General features: G+C 61.2%; 2 protein-coding genes across 2 annotated transcripts; one reads left to right on the forward strand and one right to left on the reverse strand.

Moving 5' to 3' along the window:
* Positions 1–8,306: 8,306 nt before the first annotated feature.
* CLPS (colipase) lies at positions 8,307–9,294 on the reverse strand. The gene is made up of 3 exons (XM_068419421.1): positions 9,199–9,294; positions 8,533–8,655; positions 8,307–8,444 (listed from the first exon to the last, which is right to left on the reverse strand). The coding sequence occupies exons 1-3, from the start codon at positions 9,292–9,294 to the stop codon at positions 8,307–8,309; spliced, it is 357 nt and encodes a 118-aa protein (XP_068275522.1).
* A 2,074-nt stretch (positions 9,295–11,368) lies between these two features.
* LHFPL5 (LHFPL tetraspan subfamily member 5) lies at positions 11,369–14,622 on the forward strand. The gene is made up of 3 exons (XM_068419528.1): positions 11,369–11,780; positions 14,167–14,403; positions 14,606–14,622. The coding sequence occupies exons 1-3, from the start codon at positions 11,369–11,371 to the stop codon at positions 14,620–14,622; spliced, it is 666 nt and encodes a 221-aa protein (XP_068275629.1).
* Positions 14,623–17,809: the final 3,187 nt, after the last annotated feature.

The following is a 17,809-nucleotide window of genomic DNA, read 5'->3' on the forward strand; positions in this document are numbered from 1 at the left end:
GAGCAGTGCCCCTGGGAAGGGGGACGGGGGGTGTCCTTCATGCAACCCCCCCTCAAGGGCACCCCAGAGGAACAACCAGCCCTGTGCAATGCCCCAGAGGTGCCCCAACCCCCTGCAATGCCCCACGGGTACCCTAACCCCACGCAACACCCCATAGGTACCCCCAACCTCATGCAAAACCCCACGGGTACCCCAACCCCACACAATGCCCCACGGACACCCCAACCCATGCAACCTCCGCGGGGTTCGTTAAGGGAAATATCGCCCTAGAAAGCAAATAACAACCCCCCCCAGCCGGGGCCGGAGAGGTGTGGGTTTGGGGGGGCACCCCGGCTGCTGGGGCACGCAGAAATGTTCCCATTCAGTATGAAGGAGATAAAGACTTTTGTTAAGAGCTGCCTCAAAATACCCACCCCGAGATTAGAAATAACGTACGTTTGCAATTAAATCTGGAGTTAAAATTAAAGCCCGCTTTAGAAAAAAATATATATATTTATTTTCATGACGTTTCATTTTTCCCCTCTCTAAAACACCCCAGGTGAATGTTGTATTTTGGTTTTAAACATTTCCCACCTGGCCTCCGAGAGCTGTAAATTGCCATTTACCAAAGAAATAATGTGGGTTTCCAGTACCAGGAAATTTCGTGCAGGCCCCTTAGATATCACCCAAGCCCTGAAAAATCCCACGGGGCCAACAGCAGCGGTGGGGGGGTCCAGCCTGGTTTGCTCTTGCACCACAAAAATGATAAATTTGTTTGTTTGCACAGGAAAAAAAAAGTAAAATATATGGGAAGAAAGTGCCAGAGTGTTTTTTTTAAAAGACACCTTCCAAATCACTGCGATACCAGCTCTGGACCCCCCGGCTTGCTCTGCTTTCTAGGGTGGTGGGATGCCTGAGCCCCCCGTCTCGGTGCTGGGGTCTGCCCCGTCCCCCCCAAATCGCTGTCACACAACCTGGAGGAAATCTGCTCCACAAACAATCCCGTCCAGCTTCGGGGCGGCTGCCAGGGGCACTGCGTGTCCCCCCCTCGCCATCCAGCTGGCCACACATGTCCTGCCCCAGCCCTGTGCCCGAAAGGATGGGGGGTCCGGGGGGAAAGCCTTGCCCCCCCCCCCCCAGAACTGGGGAGCAAAGCCTGGAGACCCCCCCTTCACCGGTGATGTCCATCCTTGTGCTGGCTCCTGAGCACCCCGTGTGATGGGAGAGCGGCGGTTCCTGAAAAAGCCAAAAAAAAAAAAATTAAAATAAAATTGGGGATATTTTTACTCATCCTCGTCTTCCGCTAAAAATAACTGGCGTTAATCTGCCTCGAGAGCGCGGGGAGGAGAGGCGTCCCTCTGCCTCGGCTCCGCAGCTCAACGCCGCATCGGTGAAGCTCTGGAGCGTGTTGGAGCGCCGAGGAAATGGGGTTTCTCTTGGTTTCTCTTGGTTTCCTGCCGCGTGTGACGGCACAAACCGACGGCTCTGGGTGCAAATCGATGGCCCTGGGCACATGACCCATCCTTCCGCCGCGGTACCCAGCTGCCCACCCGCTGCCCTTCTTGGGGAGCAAAGTGGCTTTTCTGAGCCCGGCGATGCCGTGGGCTCACCCCCTGGCACCCCTGGCACACGCACCCCTCCGGGTGCCCCGTTTGTCCCCCGAGGTGGGGGCGGCAGCGCGGGGGGTCGCGGGGAGCCGGGTGTTTGTGGGAGGCGCGGGCGGGTGTTGCACAACAGGCAGCAGAGTCCAGGACACCGTGTCCTCGCTGCCGGCCGTAGGTGCAGCTGCGCCGCGGCGGGGACGGACGGTGGGGACAAGGGGACATGGCGGGGGGACACAGGGGGTGGGGGGGGGCAGCAGGGCAAGACCACCCACTCAGCGTGGGGCTGCTTGGCCCAGGGGTGCAAAGCAGGCAGCGGGGTGTTTTCTGTATGAAACCCCCCAAATCTTCCTGCCTTTGAGGCCGCAGGAGGGATGCGGGGTGTCGGCGTGGGGTCTGGCCGGTGGCGAGGGGCCAGATCCAGCCCGGGGTGACCCCTCCTCTGGCTGTGACCCCCCTCGCTTTGCTCCTGCAATGAATTTGTACTGGCAAAGGGGCCGAGGCACCCCCAGCACATGGGGGGACCCCCAGAGCGGCCCCAGCTCCATCACAGGCCTGATCCTGCCCCGTCCCCTCCGGCGTGTCCAGGGTTGGCCCCTTCCCCACGCGTTTCCAATCATAAATTTCGGGGTGCCGATCCGAACGCTGACCCCCCATTGCAAAAAACCTCCTGCAAGCAGGCGGGGGCACGTCCAGCCGGAGGCTGGATCTGTCCCCAAGTCCCCATCTCCCCCATGGCACCTCCTCCCACACACTGGGGACAGCTTTGACCAGCTGGAAGGACACAAATATTCTCCCGGATTATTTCCCTCCTTGGGGAAAATCCCCGCACCCCCCGGTTAGAGATGAGCAGTGGGGGGGTGGGCAGGGTCCCAGGCTTCCCCCCAGCCCCTCCGGAGATCCAGCCCCGCAGGATGCAGCGGGGCCGGAGCAGGGAGGATAAATAAAGTCCGGCTTTGGCGTCCTGGCCTGGAGCCACTTCTAACACAAAGTACATTCCGGTCTGGACGTAACGAACTGTACCAGCCTCCGCCGGGGCTCCCCGCCAGCCCCGCCGGGATGGGGTGTCGGGGTGGGCTGGGGGGGGTAAAGGGGTGGCAAGGGCGGGTGCAGCACCCCCAAGGGATGCTCAGCTGCCACGGGGATGCTCCTGCCAGAGGGCTGTGCACCCCAAATCCACCCCAGGGAGAGCCTTGGGGGCTTGGTGGGTGCCTGGGGAGCCCCGGGGTGGGGGGATAGCGGGCAGGGACATGGCACCAGGCAGGGACGTGGCACCGGGCAGGGACACAGCACCGGACAGGGACGTGGCACCGGGCAGTGACGTGACACCGAGCTGGGACGCGGCACCGGGCAGGGACCTGGCACTGAGCTGGGACACGGCACCGGGGAGGGACGCGGCACTGGGCAGGGACGTGGCACCGGGCAGGGACGTGGCACCGGACATGGCACCGGGCAGGGACACGGCACCGAGCTGGGACACGGCACCGGGCAGGGACACGCACACGCGTGACTCGGGCCAGTGCCACCATTGCATCACCCCCACCCCAAAAAAAAACCCCCATCGGGGGGTTCCCGGAGCTTCGCTCCGGTGCAGCATCGCCCACCCCGGGAGCCCCGGGGGGGGGCCGGGCCGGGCCGGGCCCCGCTGGCGGAGGGGGGGCGGGCGGGGTGCCAGGCGCCCGGCGTGGGGACGCGATGTACCGGCCGCGGGAGCGCCGGGAACAGCCTGAGTCAGCACCGGGGCGGGGGGTGCTGGGGCACGCACGGCTCGGCGGGGCCCTGCCGGGGGGGGGTGCTGCCCGCTGGCCCCGGGCATGCGGGTGGGAGACCCCCTCCCTGCTGCTGGCAAGACCCGCCGAGCTGGGGACCCCCCCCCGGCCTGGTCCCCGCTGGCTGGTGGGGCACGGCGTGGCCACCAGCATCAGCAACCCCCCCAGTATCCCCCGATAATCTCCCCAGCATCCCCACCATCATCCCCCCAGCACCTTCCCAGCATCCCCACCATCATCCCCCTAGCACCCCCCAGCATCCCCCCAAACACCCCCAGCATCCCCCATACAGTATCCCCAGCATCCCCCCCATCATCCCCCCAGCATCCCCCAGCATCCCCCCCATAATCTCCCCAGCATCCCCCATAATGTATCCCTGCATCCCCCCAGCACCCCCCCAGCATCCCCCCAAACACCCCCAGCACCCCCAAGCATCCCCCATACAGTATCCCCAGCATCCCCCCCATAATCTCCCCAGCACCCCCCATAATGTACCCCTGCATCCCTCCAGCACCCCCCCAGCATTCCCCCCAACACCCCCTAAGACCCCCCCAGCATCCCCCCAAACACCCCCAGCACCCCCCATACAGTATCCCCAGCATCCCCACCATCATCCCCCCAGCACCCCCCAACACCACCCCACTATCCCCCCCACATCACCCCCCCGGCCCCATCCTGCCCAGCTCCCCCAGCCCAGCTCACCAGCATTTGTGGGAATTTAACGCTAAAAATACCCAGCGAGGGGGATCCCAGCTGGGGAGGGGACCCCCCCCCTCACAGAGCACCCAGCCCTGAGCTCTCCCTGGGCTGCCGCAGCCCGTCGCCCCCCCTCGCCCTCCCCACCTCCCCGTATCACACTAATTAATCCTTCCAGCAGCACAAATCATTCACCCAGAGGATTTTTCCCCTTGTGCCCCCCTGGAGAGCATCAGGAGGGGTTCACAGAGGTGTGTGGGGTGCCTGGACGTCCCCCCCAGGGCCACCTTTGTGTCCCCCCATCCCACTCCCAGCCTCCACTACTGCCCCGAGCTGGGCAGTGCTCAGCCCTGGGCTGGGGGAGCATCCTCAAGGGCCCAAAAGCCAACCCTGAGGAGGGATGGGGACCCCCACAACAGGTTTGGGGGCCCCCGGGGGGCCGGGAGCTGCTCCGTGCCTGGTCCTGCCCCTCGTCCAGCCCTGGGGAAAAACATCAGAGCGGAAAAACAGGCGAGTGACATCGTTCCCCCCGTCACACGCGAAGGCCGGGAAAAAATCTCCAACGGTTGGTTTTGGCAAGAAGAGGCAAAGCAGAGCTTTTCATGAATTATTTTTTTTCTATTTTATTTTTTATTGTTGTTGCTAGAAAGGTTCGAGAGCCTGCAGGGAGGCTCCCAGCCAGCTCCGGCCCTAAACCATCTCCCCAGGACGGTGCGAACGGGGCCCAGCGTTAGGAAAACCCTTTGGGGAGTCGCAGGATCAGGCCCCCACCTCCCTTGGGTGCGTGGAGGGGGGGTCTGCACCCTGTTGTGCCCCACGGCTTGGACCTGCCATGGGGGCAGGTTGAGGTGCCCCACGGCATCACGGGGGGCTGGGGACAGACTGGGGCTGGCTGGGGTGTCCCACACCCCGCAGGGACGGGCTTCATCCCCACGCAGCGGCCACCTCTAGCTAAAAGCCACCGTGGATGAGGGACACCCCGAGAGGGGCCACCACCCCCCAGCTGCGCCAGCCACCGCCTTGCTGTGCCCCAACCGAAACTGGGGGGGGAACGTCATCCAGAGGAGAGGGGGAATAAAACCCAGCCCCAAAAGCAGGTGGGCAGCCCCATATGCCTCTGGACACCCCTAAACACATCTGGGGCACCCCCAAACCCCTCTGGGCACCCCAAACCCCTCTGGGCACCCCCGAACGCCTCCAGGCAGTCCCTTGGGTGCATTCACCTGGCACAACCCCCCCCATGAAACACACGCACCCCCCCCACCCTTGAACCCCAACCCCACGGGACCCCCTGGCCCTGCCACAGGATCAGGCCCCTGCACGACACCAGCCTGCAGCAAACTGGGTGGGGGGATCAGGCTGTGACTGGGGTATGTGCCCCCCCCCCCCAAAATCACCACCCCAAGCTGGGTGCTATGGGGCTGCTGCCAGCCTGGGCTCTTCTGGGGGGGGCAGGGGCAGCTCAGCCCCCCCAAAAAGCATTTGTGTCCCCACCCGGGGGCTGGCAGCCACAGGGCAAAGGCTGCAGGAGCAAACCCCCCCCCCAAACCCCCTTTTTCTTGGGGTTTTGGGGAGGGTGCTCCCGGTTGTGGGGATGGGGGGTGTCTGCAAGGCTGGGTATGGGGTGGGCACCCCACTGGAGACCCCCCCCAGTTTTGCAGCCACAGCTTGTATGGGGGGGGCATGGTGAAGTGGGGTGGGGGGGGGCAAGGAATTAATGATAAGAAGAGGCAAATGTGACGTTTTGCACAAAAAAAAAGGGTTAAAGCAGCGAGGAGAAGAGGTGAAGGCCAAGGGGGGGGGAAAGGCGGGGGGAGAGGCTGTGAGAGAACATCCTGTACCCTCCTGGTACAAACAGCCCAGGCAGGGAGGGGGACAGTGTGTGGGGGCAAAAAAAACCTTCCAACCCCCCCTCAGCGTAAACGGGGGACACTGGGGCCACCCCATGGGTGAACAAGTGGGTAGTGGGGTGCGAGGGTGGTGATGGGGTGAGATTGGGGTGGAGGAGGGGGGGGTTTGGGGTGCCCCCCCCCGTGATGTCCCTTGGGGGACCCTGTGCAAAGAAGGGTGGGAGGAAGGGGCACCCCAATGCTTGCTCCCCTCCATCCTTTGGGGTGCAGTGGGGTCCCCGAGGGGGGGGGAGCTCTGAAGGAGCTGGGGGGGGACACACGGGGGGGATGCACCCCCCAGGGGACCCCACTGCCCCCCAAACCTGCCCGCACAAGGATGCCCTATTCATACCCCCCCTTTCCCAGCTCAGGGTGCCCCACCCTGGTGTGAGGACACCCCCCCCTTGTCCCCAGGGCTGGCAGCACCCCACACGCACGGGGGGGTGCGGGGGGGGCCCCTTTCCTGTGTTTGTCAAGACGCCGTGAGTCAGGCGGGTGGTTTTTCGGTTTAAGCCAATATTTAACCAGCGGGAGCTGCCAAAATAAAGCCACCGCCTCGCCATAGGGCCTAGATTGGGGGGGGGGACACAGAAATGTCCCCCCCTCCCAGCACAGCCACCCCCTTCCCACCTCTCCAGTGCCCCCCCCGTCCTCTTCTTGCCAACATGGGGACATGCCAAAACTGGGGACACCCCAAAATCCCCATCATACACACCAGGGGCTGGGCCCCCCCCAGTGTCCCCCCCACCCTGGGAGGGGGTGACCCCCAAAGCAGGGCTCAAGGGGGTGTCAGGGCTGTGGGGCTGGGCACATTTCAGGGCTCCCCCCACCTCCAAAGGCTGAGGTGCCCCTGGGGTTGGGGGGTCCCTGCTGGGCTGGGGGGGGGTCCCAGGGCTGGGGGGGTCCCCGGCTGTGGGCACGCTGCGGCTGCCCTCTGCTGGTCCTGTCCCAGCCGGTGGCCGCATCCTGCCCATGCCAAGGATGCAAAGCCCTGGGTGAAGCTGGCCCTGGGGCAGGTGGGGCTCCCAGTATGCCCAGTATGTGCCCTGGGTGATGCCCAGCTCTGAGGGGTGCTCCCCACTGGCGTAGGAAGGTGCGTGGGGCTGAGGAGCCCCAGGAGATGGTGAGGCCAGGGAGAGACCCCGTGTCCCCTCACTGGGTGCCGCAGGAGAGGGGCTGCTCTCCGTCCCCATCCCCATCTCCCCCTTCCTCCAGGCCTCATCCTGCCCCCACGAGGACACGGACCTGGTGGCCTCCTGCCAGCACCACCACGAGACCCTCAAGGCTTTCCCCACCCCCAAGTTCAAACCCAAGCTCCAGGGCTGTGTTTCCCCTCTCACAGCTCCACTGAGCCGGGCTCGCAGGGGCCAGCGGGTCCCAGAGCATCCCCTGTCCCCGCGCTGCCCCCCATGTCCCCCCCATGGTGGGAACCCCCCCAGCCGTGCCACCCCCCTCCCAGCCGTGTCCCTTGTGTTGCTGCTGGTCACCGTCACCCTGGTCCAGGAAGGAAAGTCTCCTCCAGGACACCCTCGGCTGCTGGGTACGGCCCCCGGCCCCCCCATGACACCCCGCCATGGGGTGTCCGGCCCCTCAGAGCCAAGGACCCCCCCTCTGGTGACCCCCTCACATCCTGATGCCCCCCCAGCTCTGCCCGGTGGTGCCTCCTCTTCCTCACCCCCCCCCCAGCACATCTGTGCCCCCTCCCTGTGCCCAAACCACTGGCTCCGAGCTGGCCATCGCCCCCCACCCCGGGGGCAGCGTTAAGGGATTTGTGCCCCCGGCATCGCCCCACGTCCATCCCCACCTCCCAAAGCTCCTGCCCGGGAGAAGCTCCTGGAGGTGCTGCTCGAGGGGTCCCCATGGCTCCTACAACAACCGCTGCCTACACGAGGGTCCTTTCTGGGGAGGGTTCCCACCCGGCGACCCCCCTGAGGAGGGGGTACAGCCCCCAGGGAGCGCAGCACGGCGGACACAGCCACCCCCAGCTTCAACATCCCCTTTGAGCCCCTTTTCTCTGGTGATAAACCCTTTTCCAGGGGGACGTTTCGAACCAGAGCGGCCGCAGCGGGAGATAAACCGAGGTGGGCACAACCCGGATGGCTCCTGCACCCCCTGCACCCCCCTTGCTGGATGCAGCCCCTTACACCATCCCATACGATGCGCACGCATGTACGGGTGAAGCCATCATCTCCCCACGGCTTTTTTCACCCAGAGGGACACGTCAAGTGACAACACGTCGAGCGACAACGCGTCAAGTGACGACACCAGCTCCCAGCGCAGCAGAAGATGCTCTTTACTGGAAGCCCCCAGCAGCCGGGCTCTGGGTGTCCCTGGGGAGGGGGAAGGCAGCACGGGGCGGGGGGTCTCTTCCTTCACCGTGACCCGTCGGAGCTCCGGGGGTCCTTGCAGACGCCGAAGTTGCTGTTGGTGATGGAGCCCACGATGGTTTTGTCAGCCTTGCAGGTCAAGCCGCTCTCGCAGGGACAGTTGTAGTAGACGCCGTAGGGGCTCTGCGGGGAACCAAGGCATGGTGGCAGCGCGGGGGGAGGTGTCCCCGTCCTCGGCCACCCCCAGGGAGCAGGGAGGGGACACACTTACCCTCGGGGAGCACTCCTGGAACTCGGCTGCCTTGGGCGCGCACCGGGCCAGGCTGAGGCCGCTGACGCGGTGGCAGCAGCCGCTCTTGCACTGGGCGCTCTGCATGCACAGCTCCCCGGTGTCCTGCGAGGGGGGATCAGCGCCGGGACCCTCTCTGTCCCCCCTTAATCCCCCCCCCCAGCTGTGTGCCCAGGGGGGGTGGGTGGGTGGCAGACACCAGCTCTGCCTTTCAGCCGGGGCTCAGCACCGCCCGAGCCGCCCACCCTGCAGGATTTCCTCGGTCTGGCCCAAAATACCCCGTGGTGAAGTGCTGGTTTGTGCCTGGCTCGTGGGAACGGGGCTGAGACCCCGCAGGGAAAGTGTCCCCCATTCCCTGCGAGCCCCCCAGGGATGGGGTCCTCACCGGTGCAGAGCTTCAATCCTACTTGTAGGGTTTTCTGTGCCTTTGAACGGCTCTGAGATCCCTCACAATCCCGGATAACCCCTCACGCCATCCCCGCCTGCCTCAGTTTCCCCAGCCCCAATGAGTTTTTCTCTCGGCGGCTGCAGCCCTCGCCCCACGCAGCTGCTGCCAGTGACCAAAGCCCCGCAGACCCCTCTAACCCCACCACGCACCCCACTGCGGCACTCGGGCTGCGCCCAGGACGGGGTCAGTGTCCCTCTTACCAAGTTGAAGATGAGCCCTCGCTCGTGGGGCGCGGGCAGGGCCGGGGCCGGCAGCAGCAGGGCCAGGAGCAGGCAGAGGGGCAGCGCGGTGGCCATGGTGGGCTCGCTCGTGGCCGTGCCGCGGGGCCGGCGGGCGCTTTATAGCGGGTGTCTCCATCGGCCGCGGCGGCTGCGCCTATCACACCCCAACCCGTGGCGTTGGGGCAGCGCCACGACGCCCTGCCAGGGAACCGGCGGTGCCCGCGCTGCCAGGCGGTGCCACGACAAGGGCATCTCGCCCCGTCCCCAGGTGACCGTCCCACGCCAGCAATGCCACAACAAGGACATCTCGCCCTGTCCCCAGGTGACCGTCCCACGCCAGCAATGCCACAACAAGGACATCTCGCCCTGTCCCCAGGTGACCGTCCCATGCTGGCGGTGCCACAACAGGGACATCTTGCCCTGTCCCCACGTGACCGTCCCACACCAGCAGTGCCACAACAAGGACATCTTGCCCTGTCCCCAGGTGACCGTCCCACGCCAGCAGTGCCACAACAAGGACATCTCGCCCTGTCCCCAGGTGACCGTCCCATGCTGGCGATGCCAACCTGCCCATGGGCTCAAAGGCAAAGCAAGAGCCGGTGCCATGGCAGGAGCCACCTCCAGATTCTCCATCGCTCGAACAGTTGGATCACAGTCACCAAGAAACCCGCTCGAGAAAGCCCAGAGCGTGGCAGGACCAAGCCCATTCCCCTGCCAGCGTCCCGCCAGCCTCGCTCAGTGCTCCAGACCCCGCCGAAGGTCCCCATCCTACATGCCACCACCGCACCCTGCCCCACCATCGGGGGATGCGGGCGATGAAAGGCCGACGGCCCAGGGAATGGCACAGCTTCCCGCGCCTGCGCCGGCCCCGCTGCCCTTGGCAATGATTAACGCCCGGGCAGCCCTGGCCTTGGGTGGCCACAGGGGTAACGCCGAGGCTGGCACCGGCTGTGGGGTGACCGGCACGCTGGCACGTGGCATCTGCTGCAGGTGCTGGGTGACGCCCTGGGGTCAGTCCCCAACAGTCCCCTCCCTGCCTGCAGTCCCAGCCAGCCCTGGAGCTGATGGGGGGGTCCAAGGGCCGCAGCCCCCCCACTCCAATGATGCAGCACCCCATGCACCCCCCTCCAGTGGGGGGAAGACCCTGGTGACACCAGCTGGGAGGGCAGAGGGGAGCAGCTGAGGGGGCACAGCGTTTGGGACACATCCTGGGGCACACAGCACAGCCCGGGTGGGTCCTGGGGGTCAGGGCACAGCCCCAGCACGTCTTGGGGGGCAGGGATGCATCCCAACACACATCCTGGGACCCATCCTGGGGTGCATGGCACATCCCAGGGCACACAGTGTGGGCACAAAGCACGTTATGGGGGGCACAGCATCCCAGGGCAGATCCTGGGGTGCGCGTGGGGGACATAGGGCTCACCCCACAGGTGCTGGGTGCACCCCAGGGAGCATCCCAGGGATACGGGGCACATCCCAGGGGGGCACATCCCAGGGGTCCATCCTTGGGGCACAGGGTGCATCCCAAGGGTATGGGGCTCATCCTAGGGGTATATCCCAGGGACACAGGGCGCACTCGAGGAGCACATCCCGGGGGTGAAGGGCACATCCTGGGGTCCCATTCCGGGGACACAGGGTACATGCTGGGGGCACAGGGCACATCCCAAGGTCCCATTCCGGGGACACAGGGCACATCCCGGGGACACGGGGCTATCCCGGGGTCCCATCCCGGGGACACAGGGCACATCCCAAGGTCCCATCCCAGGGACACAGGGCACATCCTGGGGACACGGGGCTATCCCGGGGTCCCATCCCGGGGACACAGGGCACATCCTGGGGGCACAGGGCACATCCCATGGTCCCATCCCGGGGACACGGGGCTATCCCGGGGTCCCACCCCGCGCCGCACCGCCCGGCTCCCCCCGAGCCCCCCCCAGCTCGGGGCGGGGGGGTCTCGCCGGCTCCTCCCGGCTCCTCCCCGGCTCGGTGGAGCGGGGCGGGGGGGGGTCTCTCCGCCGTCCCCCGGGGCGGTGCAGCCGCAGCTCCCGCAGCCGCGGCCGGAGCCTCCCGGCGGGGCGGTGCCGGTGGCCCCAGGGGCAGTGCCGGTAGCCCCGGGAGCGGTGCCGGTGGCCGTAGCCGTGGCCCCGCCATGCCCAAGCTGCTGCCGGCGCAGGAGGCGGCGCGGATCTATCACACCAACTACGTGAGGAACGCGCGGGCCATGGGGGTGCTCTGGGCCCTCTTCACCCTCTGCTTCTCCATCCTCATGGTGGTGACCTTCATCCAGCCCTACTGGATCGGCGACAGCATCGACACGCCGCAGGCCGGCTACTTCGGCCTCTACTCCTACTGCATCGGCAACGCGCTCACGGGCGAGCTCATCTGCAAGGGCAGCCCCCTCGACTTCGGCACCATCCCCTCCAGCGCCTTCAAAACCGCCATGTTCTTCATCGGCATCTCCACCTTCCTCATCATCGGCTCCATCCTCTGCTTCAGCCTCTTCTTCTTCTGCAACGCAGCCACCGTCTATAAAGTCTGCGCCTGGATGCAGCTGGCGGCAGGTGAGCGGGGCCGGGGGCGATGATGGAGGGGCCGGGGGTCCGACCAGAGCTGCTTTTCCCTCTCTGTCCCCACCTCAACTCTGCCAGGGGGGGTGCAGGCCAGGAAAGGGACACCAGCATAACCTCCGTGCCCCATTTGCTCCCCCTTACTGGTTACCAGTGGGGAATTTGCAGTAAGTAAAGCCTGTCAGAGCAGCTGAGACCCAGCAGACTCATTGCACATGATGCTCCGCTCCATGTGCTGCTGCAAAACCCCGCGGCACCAACAGCCCGTCCCCACTTACCTGGGGGGGGGTTTCCTCCAGCCATCACCTGCTCCACGGTGCAGCAGGGTCGTGGCTTCAGAGCATCAGAGCGCTGCAGGGCCGGGGCTCGGGGCTCCCTGCTGCCTTAGGGATCCTGCGGGAGTGAAGCAGGGAGACGGTGACAACATTGGCTGGGTTATTCGGTGCCTACGACACGTTCTGCAGCAACCAGGAGCTCCCTGAGCTTGGGGGAAGATGTACCAGGGAGGGGGGGAGCAGGAGGAGGGGACTGACTGTAGGACTTGGTACCATCACCCACATTTCCCTATTTTTCCACTCACCCCTGCGGGTCTCCAGCCTTGCCCACCCCTCCCGCACCGCAGCGAGACACCCGAGACGCCGCGTAACCCAGCTCCTGCCTCCGCAGCCCCAGCTGCAACCCAACCCAGCCCTTCGCTGCTCCTGAATCATTCATGCCCGGACCAGACGCAGCCCTCGCCGTCCCCGGGTGCCCCCGCGGCAGGGACACCCCGGCTGATACCCCGTGGGAGGGTGGCAGCAGGGTCGCTCCAGTTCCCGGCTAAAGCAGCGAGCTCAAGCAAAGATTTAGATAAGAGGCTTGGGGCAGCTCAGCCTCCCCGGGAGTGGAGCAGGGAAAGGCTTTGCTGTCATTTTTGGGGGTTTTACATACGTTTTTGTGCTGGATGGGGAAAGAAACCCAGTGCAGGCAGCTCCGGCCACATGGATGAACCCGAATCATCCCCGACAGCCCAGTTTCTCCCCAGCAGAAGGTCTCTCCGGAGCTTTCGAGCCGCTGCTGGGTAACGCAGGTGCTGCTGCATTTCCAGGAGTTATTTTAAAAAGGGGGCATGCGACAGGAGGAGCCATTTTTCTGTCCTTTGCTCTGCACCAGGGTGCATTTTCCCAGGAGAATTGATTTCTTTCCAGCTTCCCCCCTTTCTCTGTGCCCCTCCTCTCTGCCAGCTACAGGGAGAAGTAATTAAATACAGGAGAAACCAGCTGCTTCTCAACAGAGAGAAACACTCTCTGCAGACATAGGAAGCTGCCCGCTGGCCTTGCTGCTCTCAAAAAGGGTTGGTAAAGGGTGAGGCAACCACCCCAAAAGTGTTTTCTGGTTTACCGAGCACCCAGTGACAGAGAAAAGGCACCGGTATGGGGCAGGGAGCATCTCGCTGCTTGATGCAGGGGATGGGGATGTCCACGAAAGGCAGGGACAAACAGCCACTCGCCCAGAGCTCCCACCGTGGGGTTGTTTCTGGTGTGAGGAGCCCGGGAGGGCCTCCCACCTGCAAGAAAACATGTAAAAGACCAGTTACTTCCATGCTCTGCACCAAGATAACAGGGGAAGATGTGGAAAAACCTCCGTTAACCACGTCCCAAAGCCTCGCAGATGAGCTTGGCTCTTCTCCCTGCTGAACCCGGTCACTCTCGTCCAGCAAACACAACAGCAGCCTCTCGGAGCACGTGGGGAAAAGCACTTTGGAGCTTGTGGGACACGAGCCGCTTGGCAGAAGACGGCCCTTGGGCAGCTCACGCTGGGTTTGTCACAACTCCCATGGCAAAGCCGTGAAGGTGCCGTGCCAAGGGCTCCACGGCCGGGCTGGAGCGGCCGCCGAGGTCGCGTGTGTGCCGGGGTCGGGCGATGAGAGCGGCCGCAGGAGCAGCCGGTGGCTCCCGGCCGGGCTGGACCCACCGCAGCTGAACACACAGAATTAATGTGCCTGCAAAGCTGCTGCCGAGGGCAAACCATGAGCTGGAATCCAGCTACGCACGGGGCAAGAACAAGGTTCTCCACCTCGCACAGACTAAATCCATCCCAGTTTTGTTGGGAGAAAATATTTCTTTGGAGCAACAGGGCCAGGGATGCGTGCGGAGGGGTTGCCTGGGCAACGCAGCGACGGGAGATGCTGCCGCAGCGTGTCCTTGGTGGGGAGCAGGGGACGTATCCTGCTCCTCCCTGGCTGCCGCAGCGAAGCCCGGGTGCGACGGGGAACGTTGAAGCGTGGTTAACCAACCTGTAGTAGTTTACGTTGTGGTTGTGGCCGGACGCAGCCGTGCCGCGCTCCTCCCGGGCTCAGCAGGCAGCTCCCACCCGCTCTAACACCTCCCTCTCCCCACAGCTACCGGGCTGATGATCGGCTGCTTGATCTACCCCGACGGCTGGGACTCGAGCGAGGTGAAGCGCATGTGCGGGGACAAGACGGACAAGTACACGCTGGGCGCCTGCACCGTGCGCTGGGCGTACATCCTCTGCATCATCGGCATCCTCGACGCCCTCATCCTCTCCTTCCTGGCCTTTGTGTTGGGGAACAGGCAGGACAACCTCCTCCCTGCTGATTTTAAAGTGGAAAGTAAAGGTAAAGGCAGCTGGGGCTCAGCTCTGGTCCTCCGTCCTGCTGCAGAGGGTTTCCACCCCACAGGGGACGGCTGGTAGGTGGGAGGATGGTGGCTTCCTCCAGAGCTGGAGGGGTCAGTGTGTTGCGTGTGAAAACACACCTGCACCTTTGTTCTTGTTCCTGTACTCCATTAACACAGTAATTATCTTTATTTTTTTTACAGAAGAGGGCAATGACTGACAGAGCTGATCACCAGGTAAGTGATGCCCACAGATTTTTAATGTTTCTTCCAAGCACACGTCATGCCACTGTTGTATTTTGAGGATTAATAAAGGATTGACAACTCTAGTCACATTGATTTCACTTCAAGAAAGATCTTGAGGTGTTGGAGCGAGTCCAGAGGAGGGTAACCAAGCTGGTGAAGGGTCTGGAGGGTCTGACCTACGAGGAACGGCTGAGGGAGCTGGGGGTGTTTAGCCTGGAGGAGGCTCAGAGGTGACCTTAGTGCAGTCTACAGCTACCTGAAGGGAGGTTGTAGCGCAGTGGGAGTCGTCCTCTTCTCCCAGGCAACCAGCGATAGGACAAGAGGACACAGCCTCAGGCTTGGCCAGAGGAGGGTCAGGTTGGACATTAGGAAGCATTTCTTCTCAGCAAGGGTCATTAGCCATTGGAAGGGGCTGCCCAGGGAGGTGGTGGAGTCACCATCTCTGGAGGGGTTTAGGAAAAGACTGGATGTGGCACTTAGTGCCCTGGTCTAGTTGCCATGGTGGTGTCAGGGCAATGGTTGGACTCGATGATCCCAGAGGGCTCTTCCAACCTGATTGATTCTGTGATTCTGTGATTTTATTTGTGGTTAAATGGGAAGGAGGCTTTGCTTTGCCTCCTGAAACCAGGAGAATAGAAATCCTAGCCAAGTGACCAAAAAAAGCTTAAAATTTGAAGTCATACTCCATTTGCCAACATTTTACCTGTTCTTTCTCTCTCTTCTTCCATCAGCTTCAAGAGACACAGCCCTTCTCTTTAAAAGGACTTTTCCAGGAGCTTTAAACTTACCAACTTCTGGGGATTTTCTACAGCTGTTCTTTTCACCCAAGGTGCTGCTATCCACTCACAAGCTCTCATGGAGTTGTGATGGGAAGAACCCAAACTGGATACAGGTTTTTTGAGTCCATCAGCAAGGGGAAAAGGGGAGGGATGGCGATTTGCTTCTCCTTGTGGTTTGTACGCCTTCTTTCAAGGAAATTACTTCTGAATTAAAAAAAAAAAACCAAACAAATGTTTTGGATTTTGTGCAAGTCTCCTCGGGGCAGGGGAAGGCCTCTGCCGTGTCCCAGGTTGCCCTTGTACTTGTAAAAATACCATGACACACCCACTCGATAGCAAAGCCATGAACACGCTTCCCACTCTCCGCAACAATAACCAAACACCTTTCAAAAAGGGCACTTTTCTGGGGGGAAAAAACCCAAAAATCTGCTGGCCTGTAAGAGTACCTGCAAACTGCAGATGGTGCCAGTCAGCATCAACTCCCTGCACCCAATTAATCCAATTTAGCCATCATTTCTCATCATCCAACACCCTTCAGCACAGTCCGCTGCTGCAGAAGACAAAGCAGCACATCATCCCCTCCAGCTCTCACCTGGTCAGAACCCAAAATTAGCCTCTATGATTATTTTCCTTTCTACTTGCTGGAATTTGTCGGTTCCTGCAGCAGTCAATTCACTTCAGTTCTACCAAGCACCTTCCAGTTTTATGCTTCCTGCTAAAAAATTGTCTGGCAAGGTTTTGTTAAGACTCTTCGCTGGGGAAGGCAGCGGAGAGATGAGAGACTTGGAGAAAAACGTATTTTAGAACAGAAAAATTCCAGCAGAGTTGTCCTGCTATTGACTACTCTCCTCCCCCTTTCAAAACGGATCACAAGACCAGCAACAAAATCTTCACCTGCCCCTCACTCTGGAAATCAAAATTAAGAAAATTAAGAAAATTCATTCAATGGGCCACTAGCTGAGAAAGAACAGACTTACAGAGGGAACATAGGAGGAATAGGGCTCAGTTATTAAATAATCTGTTTATTGTACGGCTTTCACAAAGAAAAAAAAAGACAAAGCACCCAAGTAGAAAGAATAAAAATGTATTTTCCTTCAAGGTTTTCGACTGACACAGCAAGTACAAATCCTTTAGTGTGAGCACTTTACGGCAATTTGGATATTTAACAAACCCCAAGTGAACGAGCACACGGTACAAGACTGAACCCTGACGGCTGCTTCTGTGGGTCCTTCAGCTCACAAGGCAGCTCCAGCCTCGGCTGTCACGGTGAGACACCTCCTCCTCCAGGCAGGGGGGGCAGAGGGAAGGGAAGGAGCTCTCAGAGTCGAAGCGTGCAGACCCCTTCTAGGAAAAGTTCTTTAATCAGCCACTCTCAAGCACACAGGACCGGGTGAGCTTTCAAGACAACACAAACTGCTTGCCCTGCTGATGTATCTTCACAGTACGTAGACAGCAGGTATTTTTGGAACCCGGTCCTGTCTGCAGTCCTGCTGTAACAGATATGGAAGTGACACGCAACTGGAAAACTCCAGATGAAAGAGGGGGAAAAAAAAAGTAAAATCAGCAGTTTAAAACTCTTTTGGTATGTTACCTTCCTTTAATTTTAGATTATATGCATAGAGAACCTGATCTACCCCTAAAAGAACATGCAGCATTATTTGCATTAGTAAGCCCAATCAGGCACTGGACTGGAGAAACTCTTTTCAAGTGGATTAAATGACACCAAGGTTTATGAATAAACGATCCTCACAAACCAGGATTCCCAAACACACATACAGAAGTGACACAGAACAGTGGTCTTGGCAGCTTTGGCAATGTAATCATCTCGGACAGCATCTGCGTGGCCTCCAGCATGCTCCTGCAGCAACTTCCATCCTCTGAGAGCTACCACGAACGCAAAGGCCTGTTTGGTCCAGGGTATGAAGTGCCTCGGAAGTCTCAACGCCGCCAAATCTCACTTGAGAGGAGAGTATGATGCACTGAGTCTGTAATAGGATGGGCAAGTCTAGAAGAAGCCATCATAAAACTACCAAATGCCACAGGGATTGAACTTTTCATTAAAATTAACCCATTTACTCATATCCAACCTCCTCTGAGAAATTTACACAGAAACCCCACAGAACATTTTTACTTGGGGTAACTCTAGAAACAGCTTCTAATCCAGTATCTCCACGGAAAAGTCAGTTTTCTTCCACTTCTGCTAGCTCTCCTTGTGCTAACAGCCCAGAAAATAGAAGGCAGTCCCATCCTGGGAAGTTATTTCTGAAGGCGAGCACCTGAAGCAAGTTAAAGGAAAAAAAAATCTTTACACTGGGCCCTCAAGTGTTGATTTTGAAAGTCAAGGGCTACAGCGTGGCTGTGACACAGATGCTGCCACCCTTTT

Source organism: Nyctibius grandis, chromosome 27 (assembly GCF_013368605.1).
Source record: "Nyctibius grandis isolate bNycGra1 chromosome 27, bNycGra1.pri, whole genome shotgun sequence".
NCBI lineage: Eukaryota > Metazoa > Chordata > Aves > Nyctibiiformes > Nyctibiidae > Nyctibius > Nyctibius grandis.

Coding starts and splice junctions, on each gene's coding strand:
- CLPS (XM_068419421.1), bottom strand. CDS start 9,294: ATGGCCACCGCGCTGCCCCTCTGCCTGCTCCTGGCCCTGCTGCTGCCG. Junction 8,656..9,198: donor GAGGGCTCATCTTCAACTTG/GTAAGAGGGACA, acceptor CCCCCCTCGCAG/GACACCGGGGAGCTGTGCAT. Junction 8,445..8,532: donor TCCAGGAGTGCTCCCCGAGG/GTAAGTGTGTCC, acceptor GGTTCCCCGCAG/AGCCCCTACGGCGTCTACTA.
- LHFPL5 (XM_068419528.1), top strand. CDS start 11,369: ATGCCCAAGCTGCTGCCGGCGCAGGAGGCGGCGCGGATCTATCACACC. Junction 11,781..14,166: donor CTGGATGCAGCTGGCGGCAG/GTGAGCGGGGCC, acceptor CTCTCCCCACAG/CTACCGGGCTGATGATCGGC.